This window comes from Scylla paramamosain, unplaced genomic scaffold (genome assembly GCF_035594125.1).
Source record: "Scylla paramamosain isolate STU-SP2022 unplaced genomic scaffold, ASM3559412v1 Contig71, whole genome shotgun sequence".
Classification (NCBI taxonomy): domain Eukaryota; kingdom Metazoa; phylum Arthropoda; class Malacostraca; order Decapoda; family Portunidae; genus Scylla; species Scylla paramamosain.
This window is the reverse complement of record NW_026973736.1, coordinates 1-11454: the sequence shown is the minus strand read 5'-3', so window position 1 is coordinate 11454 and position 11454 is coordinate 1. Positions and strand designations below refer to the sequence as shown.

At 38.8% G+C, this 11454-nt stretch overlaps 1 protein-coding gene and 1 long non-coding RNA gene across 6 annotated transcripts; both read right to left on the bottom strand.

Moving 5' to 3' along the window:
- Positions 1-485: 485 nt before the first annotated feature.
- Positions 486-6056, bottom strand: LOC135098622 (uncharacterized). 4 transcript variants are annotated; one of them, XR_010267178.1, is made up of 5 exons: positions 5694-6056; positions 4654-4850; positions 3655-3726; positions 3056-3152; positions 486-2796 (listed from the first exon to the last, which is right to left on the bottom strand). It is a non-coding gene; the product is annotated as an uncharacterized LOC135098622 (long non-coding RNA). The 4 variants fall into 4 exon arrangements; XR_010267177.1 differs by lacking the exon at positions 5694-6056 and adding an exon at positions 5152-5348; XR_010267179.1 differs by lacking the exon at positions 5694-6056 and having other exon boundaries at positions 4638-5127.
- A 1267-nt stretch (positions 6057-7323) lies between these two features.
- LOC135098625 (uncharacterized) lies at positions 7324-11105 on the bottom strand. 2 transcript variants are annotated; one of them, XM_064000969.1, is made up of 5 exons: positions 10777-11105; positions 9815-9928; positions 9138-9273; positions 7793-7992; positions 7324-7408 (listed from the first exon to the last, which is right to left on the bottom strand). In XM_064000969.1, the coding sequence occupies exons 1-3, from the start codon at positions 11083-11085 to the stop codon at positions 9256-9258; spliced, it is 441 nt and encodes a 146-aa protein (XP_063857039.1). In that variant the 5' UTR covers positions 11086-11105; the 3' UTR covers positions 7324-7408; positions 7793-7992; positions 9138-9255. The 2 variants fall into 2 exon arrangements, with proteins under 2 accessions (XP_063857039.1, XP_063857038.1); XM_064000968.1 differs by having other exon boundaries at positions 7793-7964.
- Between the last annotated feature and the right edge of the window lie 349 nt (positions 11106-11454).

The window sequence follows — 11454 nt, the reverse complement described above, 5'->3', positions numbered from 1 at the left end:
TATCACCGCATTTCATTTATCATTCTTTTTTCTTTTCGTTCATAATTTGTTCTGCATTATATATTATTATGTATTTATGTATTTATTTATTCGTCTCCATTATCTTCATTTTTTTCTTATAATTTATGTATTATAATTTGATCTCTCTCTCTCTCTCTCTCTCTCTCTCTCTCTCTCTCTCTCTCTCTCTCTCTCAACCTTAATTCAACAGCCAGGAAGCATAATTTCGGTAAATTTTCTGAACCTATTAAAATTGAGAAGGAAGCAGCAATAATTCGAAATCTCTTGAAATCCATGACTCTCAATTGACGTCCTGATGTTTCGATAGACTTGACAGTACATGCAGGATAGTGAATTGTTATTAGTTATTCAGATAATGACATGAATATAATTAGTTAAATATTAGCCAAGAGTGCCATACCATCAGGAGACACAGACAAAACTATATCATTACATGTTTACGTTAAAGGAAATAAACTATCAGCGAAAACCAACCCTTTATTGTTTATTTTATGACAGAGGGCGAGACGGGACCTGCGACTCTCAACACCAATCAACACCTGACAAACTGCAACAATTTCCACACTAAAAAATAAAACGATCTCCATTTTTTTTTTTTTGTCAATAGCACTAACCAGGAACTCCCGAACACAAAAGATGAACGTAAAAATTAACCCCCCTTTAAAAACAATAAAAATAATGATAATAATAAATAAATTAATAAACAAAATAATTAAATATGAAAAACTGCCCTAAATTATCTGTTCCTTTACATGCACTCCCACACCACGAGACCCAGACAGCACCACCACGCACTCCTACACCCATCCAGGGACTGAGACACCCTGCACACATCACGTCTATCTCTCTACACCCCAAAACACATCCAAAACACCCCAAAACGCATCTACACCCACTTAAACACCCAGAAACAGCCTTATCCACCCACAGCACACCCCTAGCCACCCAAAACACACCCAAACTCTTTTAAAATAGCCCAAAAAACACTTAAAACACCCCAAAACACACCCATACTCATCCAATACTGAGAAAAATACCCCAAAACACACCCAAAACTGACAAAAACACCCCAAAACACACCCAAAACACCCCAAAACACACCCAAAACTGACCAAAACACCCCAAAACACCCCGAAACACACCCAAAACTGACCAAAACACCCCAAAACACACCCAAAACACCCCAAAACACACCCAAAACACCCCAAAACTGACCCAAACACCCCAAAACACACCCAAATCACCCCAAAACACCCCAAAACACACCCAAAACTGACCCAAACACCCCAAAACACACCCAAACACACTCAAAACACCCCAAAAACACATGAAGAATGCCACAAATGAATATAAATATTTAAATATATACACATGACACAGGGTGGGAAGGGAGTATTGAGGAGTAGGGGAAAGGAAGGGTGCAACAAGAAGCAGGGAGAGACAGGGTGTAATAAGATGAGACAAACAGCCGGACAGGGAAATTAGACAGGGTTTATTGAGATGGACAAATAGGGATAGTTTAATGAGATGCAAGGGTGATACAGGGTGTATTAAGCTATAGGGGCAGACAGGAAGGGTGTACTAAGGTGTATGAAGACAGGAAGGGTGTATTGAAGTGTGGGACAGACAGACAGACAGACAGACAGAGAGACAGACAGACAGAGAGGGAGAGATTAAAAGAGAAAATTTGAGATAGACAAAGGATATGAGAGAAAGAGAAAGAGAAAGAGAGAGAGAGAGAGAGAGAGAGAGAGAGAGAGAGAGAGAGAGAGAGAGAGAGAGAGAGAGAGAGAGAGAGAGAGAGAGTACTAATCATCTCAATCATTCAATAAATTCCTAATATATGTATAGATTTGTGTATACTAGTCTTACCTAATGTGTGTATAGATTTCCAAGCATATACCAGCATCTCTTATGAGTTTATGTGCTTATATCAGACTTAGCAAAGGTTTGGATGTGTCTCTAAATATATACTAGTGTTTGTATACAAGTTTGTGTGTATACTAGACTTATTAAGAGTTTATGTGTGTTTCTAAGAGTATACAAAGCATAGCAAGTGTTTATATATATCTGTAAGTGTATACCAGTGTTTGTGTGTGTATACCAGCATCATATAGTGTTTGTAATGGTTTAAATGTACACTAGTCCTTTTTAATTGTTACCTTCTCACTATCCCAGCCCTCCAGATACACCTGAGGCACACAGCGTCACCCCAGTACAGCCCCAGGTTGGTCTGGCTAGCCCCAATGAGGATGAAAGCAGGAAACATCATTATCACCTGCTGTGGTTGATGATGGTGGCTTCTACGCACACACACACACACACACATACACACACACACACCTCAGACAGCAATTCCTGCAACAAGAGAGGACAGAACAGCATGCCAGCCACAGCAAGAGTGAGTGTGTGAACAGCCGCGGCCACCAACCAGCCAATACTTCCCTAGCAGAAGAACGCAGCCCTCACAGTCGACCCAGTGGTGAAGCCTGTGCCCAATATTATTTATCAAGACTCTCTCTCTCTCTCTCTCTCTCTCTCTCTCTCTCTCATCCACCATTAGCCAGTCTCTCTCCCTCTCTCACCATTGGTTGGTGGCCTGTACAGCAGACACCCAGTCATCATGGTGGAGGGATTTTCTCCAAGTACTGTACCTCCACCACTCCTTCCAGGCTCCTCCCACTTTCCTCCAGTCACTCCATAAGCTTGATAATCAGCAGCTGTCCCTCTATACCACAAGCTTTACTCTGGGCAGCTCTCTGGAGGCCTCCGAACCTGTGGGTGTAAGGTTAGGTTAGGTTAAGTTAGGTTAAGTTAGGTTAGGCTAGGTTACGTTAGGTTAGGTTGGTTAGGTTAGGCCTGTGGATGCTGTGTGGAGGAGGACAGGACAAGGAGACCAGTGGGAAGGCTGTGGAAGGCCTGTGGATGCTGTGTGGAGGAGGACAGGACAAGGAGACCAGTGGGAAGGCTGTGGAAGGCCTGTGGACTTCAAGGTAATGCAACACCACACACCAACACCAGAACAATGCTTCACCTATCCACCTGCATCCACATCACAGTCTCCCCCTTGTAGGTGATGGCAGGAGTGGTGGTGCTTGTGGTGGTGGTGCGAGGAGGCAAGGCACCCATGGCTGGAAAAGAAGGGGTGAGTGCATTGAGGCTGCAGGAAACGGTATACAGGTGTGTGGGAGGTGAGAGGGTGGGAGAGAGGGAGTGGGCACGTGGGAGAGAGTAAGTGTGTTCTATGGCAAATTATATATAGGATTTCAAGGGTGTTTTTGTGTATGATAGGGAAAATATTCATACATACATACACACATACATTTTCATCTCCCAAGCACCTCTCTTCTCTCCTCCTCTTCCCTCTTCCCCTGTCTCGTGCAATAGGTAAACACACACACACACACACACACACACGCACATTGATAGAGGGATAGATATTAGCCCAGCATGATTTAAACAACTAATATAACTATCAAAAACACACACACACACACACACACACACACTTCTCCACAAATCTGAAGGCACTGTGGTTTCCAAGCCCTCAAAGTGAATGAGAGTGTTGAGGGAATAATATTGCACCACTGCCTGCATGAACTTGTCACTAAAGCTGTCATGTGCCTCACACACCTCCTGTCACCGCTCATGCTGGCTGTCAACGCAGAACGCACCCTCCACCACTCATTGTTTGGGGTGACGGTTCTGTGGGAATGGAAGATAATTAGATTTTCTCTCATATCAAGTTGAATTGGTTTAGCTCTCTCTCTCTCTCTCTCTCTCTCTCTCTCTCTCTCTCTCTCTCTCTCTCTCTCTCTCTCTCTCTCTCTCACACGATTGATTTCTAAGGCCACAAAGATGATTAGCAGAGGTTTTTGTGAGTGTTTCTCCTGACAGTAATGTAGGAATGTTGTTAATTTGTCACTAAAACCATAAAAACATCCTTAAAAACCTGTGCTACTTTGAATAGAGCCTTTTAAAAATGTGTTTCTCCCATCAGTCGAGAAATGTAGTTATTTATTTACATTTTATATATAACACACACACACACACACACACACACACACACACACACACACACACACACACACAAGTGGTCTGGCAGGGAAGTGCTATGAGAAATATACAAACGCATAGCAAGGCAAGGCACACAGCTTTCACACTCACCTCACACTCACAACACTCTTTCAACACCTTAACCTTTGTTGGGGAAGAGAAACACTACTGTCTTAACCTTACAAATACACTTATTATAAGCTTATCTCTTACATGTACCAAGACAAGGCACACAACTTTCACTGTTACTCTCACCCACAACAATCTTTCAATGTGTTAACCCTTCTTGGGGAAAAGAACCACTAAAATATTATCTCCTACAAATATATTTAAACACTCACTCAGCACGCAACACCTTAGCCCTTGATGGAGACAAGAAGCACTCCTACCCAACCTTACAAAACCACTAATTAAAATCTTATCTCCTACATATACCAAAACACACAATTTTCAGCCTCATTCACTCAGCACACAACACCTTAGCCCTTGATGGAGACGAACAGCACTCCTACCCAACCTTACAAAACCACTAATTAAAATCTTATCTCTACTTCACTTACCCATCCATACACCAACCTTGTAACTCCACACAAGACAAGACACCACAGTCATCCACATCTATCTATGCCACACTGACTCCTGAAGCTGGTGGAGCATAGGGTGGACCGAAGGGCATCAGCTCCACACTCTGGGATGCCTGTGGGGGAGTTTATCCTGAGACCAGTGAGTACCTCTTCTGTATTCAGGCTCCCCTCCACCCTCTCGCACAGTACCTGAGGGCATGAGGGGGTGGTGAGAGGGTAAGAGGGTATGAGGGAGGAGGGAAGAGATGAAATGTGGTGAAAAACAGAAGAGAACACAGATGAGCAGGAAAATTGAGTGACTGGGTGTTTGAGTGAGCGAGTGAGTGATGGTTTATTGTCTGTCTGACTGAATGAATGAATGAAAAATACTTGCTAAGGGAATGAATTAATATCCACAAACTCACGCATTCACTGAATGGCTATTTGACTGACTGACTGACTGACTGACTGACTGCTGACTAAAAATGATAGGTTAGGAGGGGATAAATACTCGTAATCTCTCTTCAAATGTTAGTTCCTGATGGGGAGGAGGCCCGAGGGAGGGTCAATGGGGTCATGGCGAGAAAGCAAGAGGATGAGAGCAGCTGGTAGGAAACAGCAGCAGGCGGACGACGCTAAGGAGGGAAAAGGTTCGCTACACGAGTCTTCCCTTGTTCCCGTCAAGGTGGCAAGCTGCCTTGGTATTACTGCACTCTACTTATGATTGTTCTGGATCTCATACTGTAATCTAAACTTGGAAGTCTATATATATATATATATATATATATATATATATATATATATATATATATATATATATATATATATATATATATATATATATATATATATATTCAAGCTCTCAACCCTATCTCATCACAAATGAACACATTCACTAAAGCATAAGCTTCTACGAGTGTGATTGAACTAGCAAAACTGAACTGGAAATTAGAGTTGTCTTGCATTGGTTGAGATATATTAGCAATAATAATCAGTGATAATGAAGGGGAAGGTTGATAGTAAGGCGGACAGTAAACTGAACGTCGGCCTCACCAGGCAAAAGTAGCCCGCAGATGGTAGTGTCGCACGTCATAGGATGACTCATGAAGCGCGTGACGCTGGTTGTGACATGGATGCTGCTGCTCGCATCACTTATTATTATTAAAGCTCTACTTATTATTATTAAAGCTTTATTGAGCATTATAGTACATTTTTAAATATATACATATAGCACAAAATATACATGAATATACATATAATACACAAAGCGAGCACCAGCCCGCAGGTGGGGGTCTACCTCTATTAATTCGAATTATGATCAGTAATAATTATTTATTTATTCAATATCTTATATGCATAACTGGTACCAAACAAAATATACACCTTTTCTTCAAAATGCATCTCAGCTAAAACTTTTAATGCTATTTTATTTATTATTTTTTTTTTTTCACACGTCGAAAGATATTACCAGGCTTGGATTCTAAGAACATGTGGATAGTTCATTGTTATATATATATATATATATATATATATATATATATATATATATATATATATATATATATATATATATATATATATATATATATATATATATATTCCCGTGACAAAATGTAGTTAATTACAGTTCGGTGACTATATATATATATATATATATATATATATATATATATATATATATATATATAATATATATATATATATATATATATATATATATATATATATATATATATATATATATATATATATATATATATATATATATATATATATATATATATATTTATATATATATATATATATATATATATATATATATATATATATATATATATATATATATATATATATATATATATATATGTATGTATATAGTGTCACCGAAGTATAATTAAGTACATTTTGTCAGGGGAATTCTATGTTTGTACAAGTTCAGTAAATAAGAAAGACGTTCTGGTGAATCTATCCACACGTCTTGAAAAGACAGGAGACAACCTGAGGTTATTGTACTACTGCCCCAGATATTCAAGGAATAGCGAAAATTTCATCTTGATCAAGTCAACGATACCTCATGGAGAGAGAGAGAGAGAGAGAGAGAGAGAGAGAGAGAGAGAGAGAGAGAGAGAGAGAGAGAGAGAGAGAGAGAGAGAGAGAGGAGAGAGAGAGAGAGAGAGAGAGAGAGAGAGAGGAGAGAGAGAGAGAGAGAGAGAGAGAGAGAGAGAGAGAGAGTCATCAAGGTGTCATACTAAGAGCAGTTTTCGATTCGTTAAGCAGAAGATAATACATTTTTGCAATGTGTTGTGGTGATTTGTATGTTAGAAAAGTCTGGACTAGACGTTCACACAAGGATGACATTGAGTACCGCTGTCATAATGATACCATGACCAGATCAGATTCACGTTCACCAAGAGCAGGCATATTATCAACGCAAGCATTAACTTTGGGATCTCAGCTATAGGAGCACACTGCACTAACTCAAGTTACTTTCTACATGACTAATTCCGCATGCTTAAACTTCTTCCTATCCTGAAACAAACGCACAATATTATTCGTCTTCATATAACTTTTTTTTCTAAGGCGTACACTAATTTTTTTTTTCTTTCATATCCAATAATCCTTTGCGTTTGAGCCACTTTTTTTTTTAAGTTACTAGGTTTAGTGTTTATTTCTGGTGGTGAAATTCTTAAATATCCCCAAAGGTTAACCTCCAAAGAGATCAACATGAGCCCTGCACATAGAGTGTGGTGTAGAGAAAACACTGTGACCTGGAAAATAACAGTAGTTTATCTAAAATGTATGACGTACAACATGTTGGGCAGCACAAGGCAGCTACATGGAACAGGCCCACCAAAACCTTGGACCAGTAATGTTTCAGTAAAGACACAGAGAAGGTCCATGTTTCCTTGCTCCTTGGAAACAAAATAAGGATAATCATTAAAAACTTAATCCAAAACTTCAAGTCAAAAGACCACAAACTTTTTTTTTTATGGGAGATATGAGGGATTCCCTTAGGACACAGACTAATTATGAGCATCCTTTTCAGTGGATCAAGTCATGAAATACAGCATATACTGAAATCATCAAAAGAAGGGAGCAGAAAGAGACCATCTTAATTCACATAGCATTAATGTACACCTCTCTCAACAAACCTGGGCACAGATGAATCCCGAGGCTGAGTGTAGGGCTTGAGGGCTCGGGGCTGGTCTTTCGGGTCAACGTGGTACCCTTGCCTGACCTCGGTACCAGAAGGAAGGTGACGTGGCACTTCCTCCATCCCTGATTGTGGCTTTCTCTCCACCTTCATGCCCACAAACAATTTCACTGCAACAAGAGAAATTATGCACAGCCACTAATGTCAGTGGGGCAAGAAAATTTACCAGATAGGATAAAAGAACTGCCACAAATGTATTTTTATCAAAAAAGGTACTCTGCAATAAGTACATACACTGAAGAAATTCACTGAATACAATAGTGTTGATTACAAAATCTAAAAGTACAAGAATGAGTAAAAAACTGCACAAAATTTGCCAAACATGAATTTGCATAATTCATCTTTTCCAAATTGTTACTTACAGTGATCTGTCTTAATGGGTTGGAGTGTATCATGAGTTAAGTTTGTTGGAACACTAACACTGCAGTGAAATAGTGTAAAGAGACACATGCATCAGAGCTGTCTTTAGGTTACATCAGTTCTTGGCTGAACACCAGTACTATAATAGCTCATTTATAAGTCTGGTCTACCAGAATATAACTCCATTCAGCCAAAATGTAGGTCAGAATCAAAAAGCTTCAGCAGGCAGGATAATTTTTCCAAAACAAGAGTTGCTGTCTGATGGTTTAACACTGTTGCCACTCTCTACCTCACAAATAAGACAACAATAATGCACAAAGGAAAAGATTCAGTAGTATATGTATCTCTATAAGAAATGTAGACAATGGTTCGTTAACTGAAAGTAGATGAAGAATGATTAAGATTGTATATCTTCAATCTCTACTAAGCTGAGACTAAAAATGATGATAATGAGATGATCAGATATAAAGGCAAGAAACAGAATTGCCAGGAAAGATCCAGCAATTATTCACTTATACCACTTATAGTTTGATATGGGTATCATCTTAACTAACTGGTACAAGCTTAAATAAGAATGCAACTACAGAAATTTGGGGTTATCTTACTCACATGATATAAAACTAAAAAGGATAGAAATTGCATAACAACAAAAGTAATGTCACTGCACAAAACTGGGCATACCAGTCTCCATAATAAATAAACACCAAAATGACAAGAGAAATTTTCATACATTATCTTCTTTAATCTACTACTACCATAACAAAGGCATCAGGAACATAAACATGAAATCCTGCACAACAAAAGAAGACAAGCATTGCAGCAGTTCCTTGGGCCCTAAAAGAAACTAAACTGTACTGCAATGGTATCAATCCAATCACAAACAGATATCATGGCATCAATGTAGCCAAGAGGCATCAACACACCTGAGAGATGGGGCAGTGCCAGTGGTAGTCTCTGAAGAGTGGAGGCGCAAGGTGGACAGAAGCTCAGACTCAGTTTCCTTCACATCCCCACCAAGACTTTTAGCCACTTCTTTGGTTGCTAAAACAAGCTCAGGTTCTGAAAAATTGAGCCCAGATGTCATTATTACTAAAAAAATAGCAGAACACCACTACAACAAATGGTTCTAATCAAATCTTATATTACAGCCTACAATTTTATGATTTCAAACAAGAAAGCTCAAAGTTCCTTAGAACTAGTACAGCATGTTAACACTTCTTTGTTTGTAAGCCCAGCATCCACTGCATCTTACTTGTAGATAGTAGTTTTTATTTGTTTACTTCTGTCAACAAATGTAAGGCAGCAACCTATTAAACAAATAGCTAAGACAAACAATAGTAAACATCACACCTGTACCATGGTGAAAGAATAATGTACATGTCTCTAAACACCACCCACTACTTATCACCATGTTTTTTAAATGTCACATGTTTAAGTGTCTAGACCTAAACTAAGACCTAAACTTGTACCAGTTTTGTGTCATAAACAGACATTGACTAAAAATAGATGTTAACTATTGCAGCATCCAAAAATTAACAATATGAATGACAATTAGGTAATAAGAAACCTACAGTAATGAGGGTACAAGTACAGTCCTCACCAAGGCCAGGCTCTGATACCGGGGATAATTTGCCTTTTCCTGCAGTTTTGGTCTTCTTCCGAGCTTTGGGACGTGACGGCTGCACTTGAGGCTCCACAGGAATATGGGGTCAGTCTGGAGATTAGGGGACTTTCAATATGATACAAAGATATTTGTACTATTTAAAATGACCACCTGGTGCACCCATCATTCTACAATACTAATAAAACATGAACATACATATTTATATTTGTGAATATTATAAAAACATAACAAGAGACTAGGTTATCAATGCCATCCAGCACTGGCATGTATAGTATTTATTATGTACTAATTACCACATAATGCAAAGTGGAACTTATCAAGCAAAATCTATTAGCAGAATTTACTGTAAGCAGGACTTCAGGAATAGTACTCTCATTGACTTATAATAACAGATTCAGATGTAGAAGATGGTGCAGGAACCACAAGTGGATGATGTAGAAATTACCCATCTGAGAGGAGAATAAAAAACCTTTTTTTGAATGATGCAGCATGAAATCTTATGCAAATTGAGCTAACTATGGAGTGGTGGAATGAATGAAAAAATGCACCAAAGTAATCTGGCCAAATAAAAAAGATAAGGCACTATTTAAGTTCTAGAAGAGAGGTATATACATAAGTAAAATTCTAAGCTCACAGTAGGAGATGGAAGCCACTTGGAAGATGGAAGGAGGTAAAGGAGTGCATGCAAAAGTAGTGCAAGGATAATAAGAAGAGTGAGTGAGCAGGCAAGGAAATAAATGTTTGGATTCATAGAAATGGAAACTTTCTCATCATGACCACCTCCTTAGACCATTCCCTGAGGATGCTAGGCAGTAGATGGTAGATAAAGAGATGAATAAATGCAATGTATTCAATCTAATCAAAATCAACAAGAGGCTTTAATGTCAGTTCTGAAAGGTAAATCACCACAATATCTATGTAAACATATGTGTTCTCACACTAGCCAAAGATGAAAGAAGATCATGTAGTTTCTTGTGGCTAGATGTCTTCTTGTCTTGTTTCTCTGCAGCAGCTTTCTCTTTTACACTGGACTCATGTTTTAAGACATGTGAGTGAGACTCTCCAGTCTTCTTTCCCTCTGTCCCCTGAAGTGGCTTATGGTCTTCTATCTGGGTTTCCAGATTCTGAGATTTAATTGATTTTTCTTTAGTTTCACCATTCTTGACAGTGGCAGCAGGTCTGGCATCACCACCACCATGCTCACACAATCTTCTGGTGGCTTTCGGCAAAGTGGCCGAGTCAGGCATGCTGGTTGTGCCGCTAACCTGGAGAAACCAAATGAAAAAAAAATAATGCTCTTCTTTGTCAGTCCATAAAAATATATATACATGTAGTGTCCTGGGAGGAAAGTCATATATTCTAAGAAATGAAAGATCAAGTCATTTTTAATTGGGAATATTCTATGGTGAAATGTTTTTAATGCCATGGTTCAGAAGTTACAGGACATTTAAATATGCATGCACATCAGTGGCAAGTGGCCGCAATGTCCTGCAACATCCAGCTGGTCGCTGTGACATTCGTTATATTTTAGTTATTATTTGCTATAGCAAGACACTGCATTATTGAATTCAGTTATATCTTTATTTTATGAAAACCTTGTTGTGTAATCAAGTAAC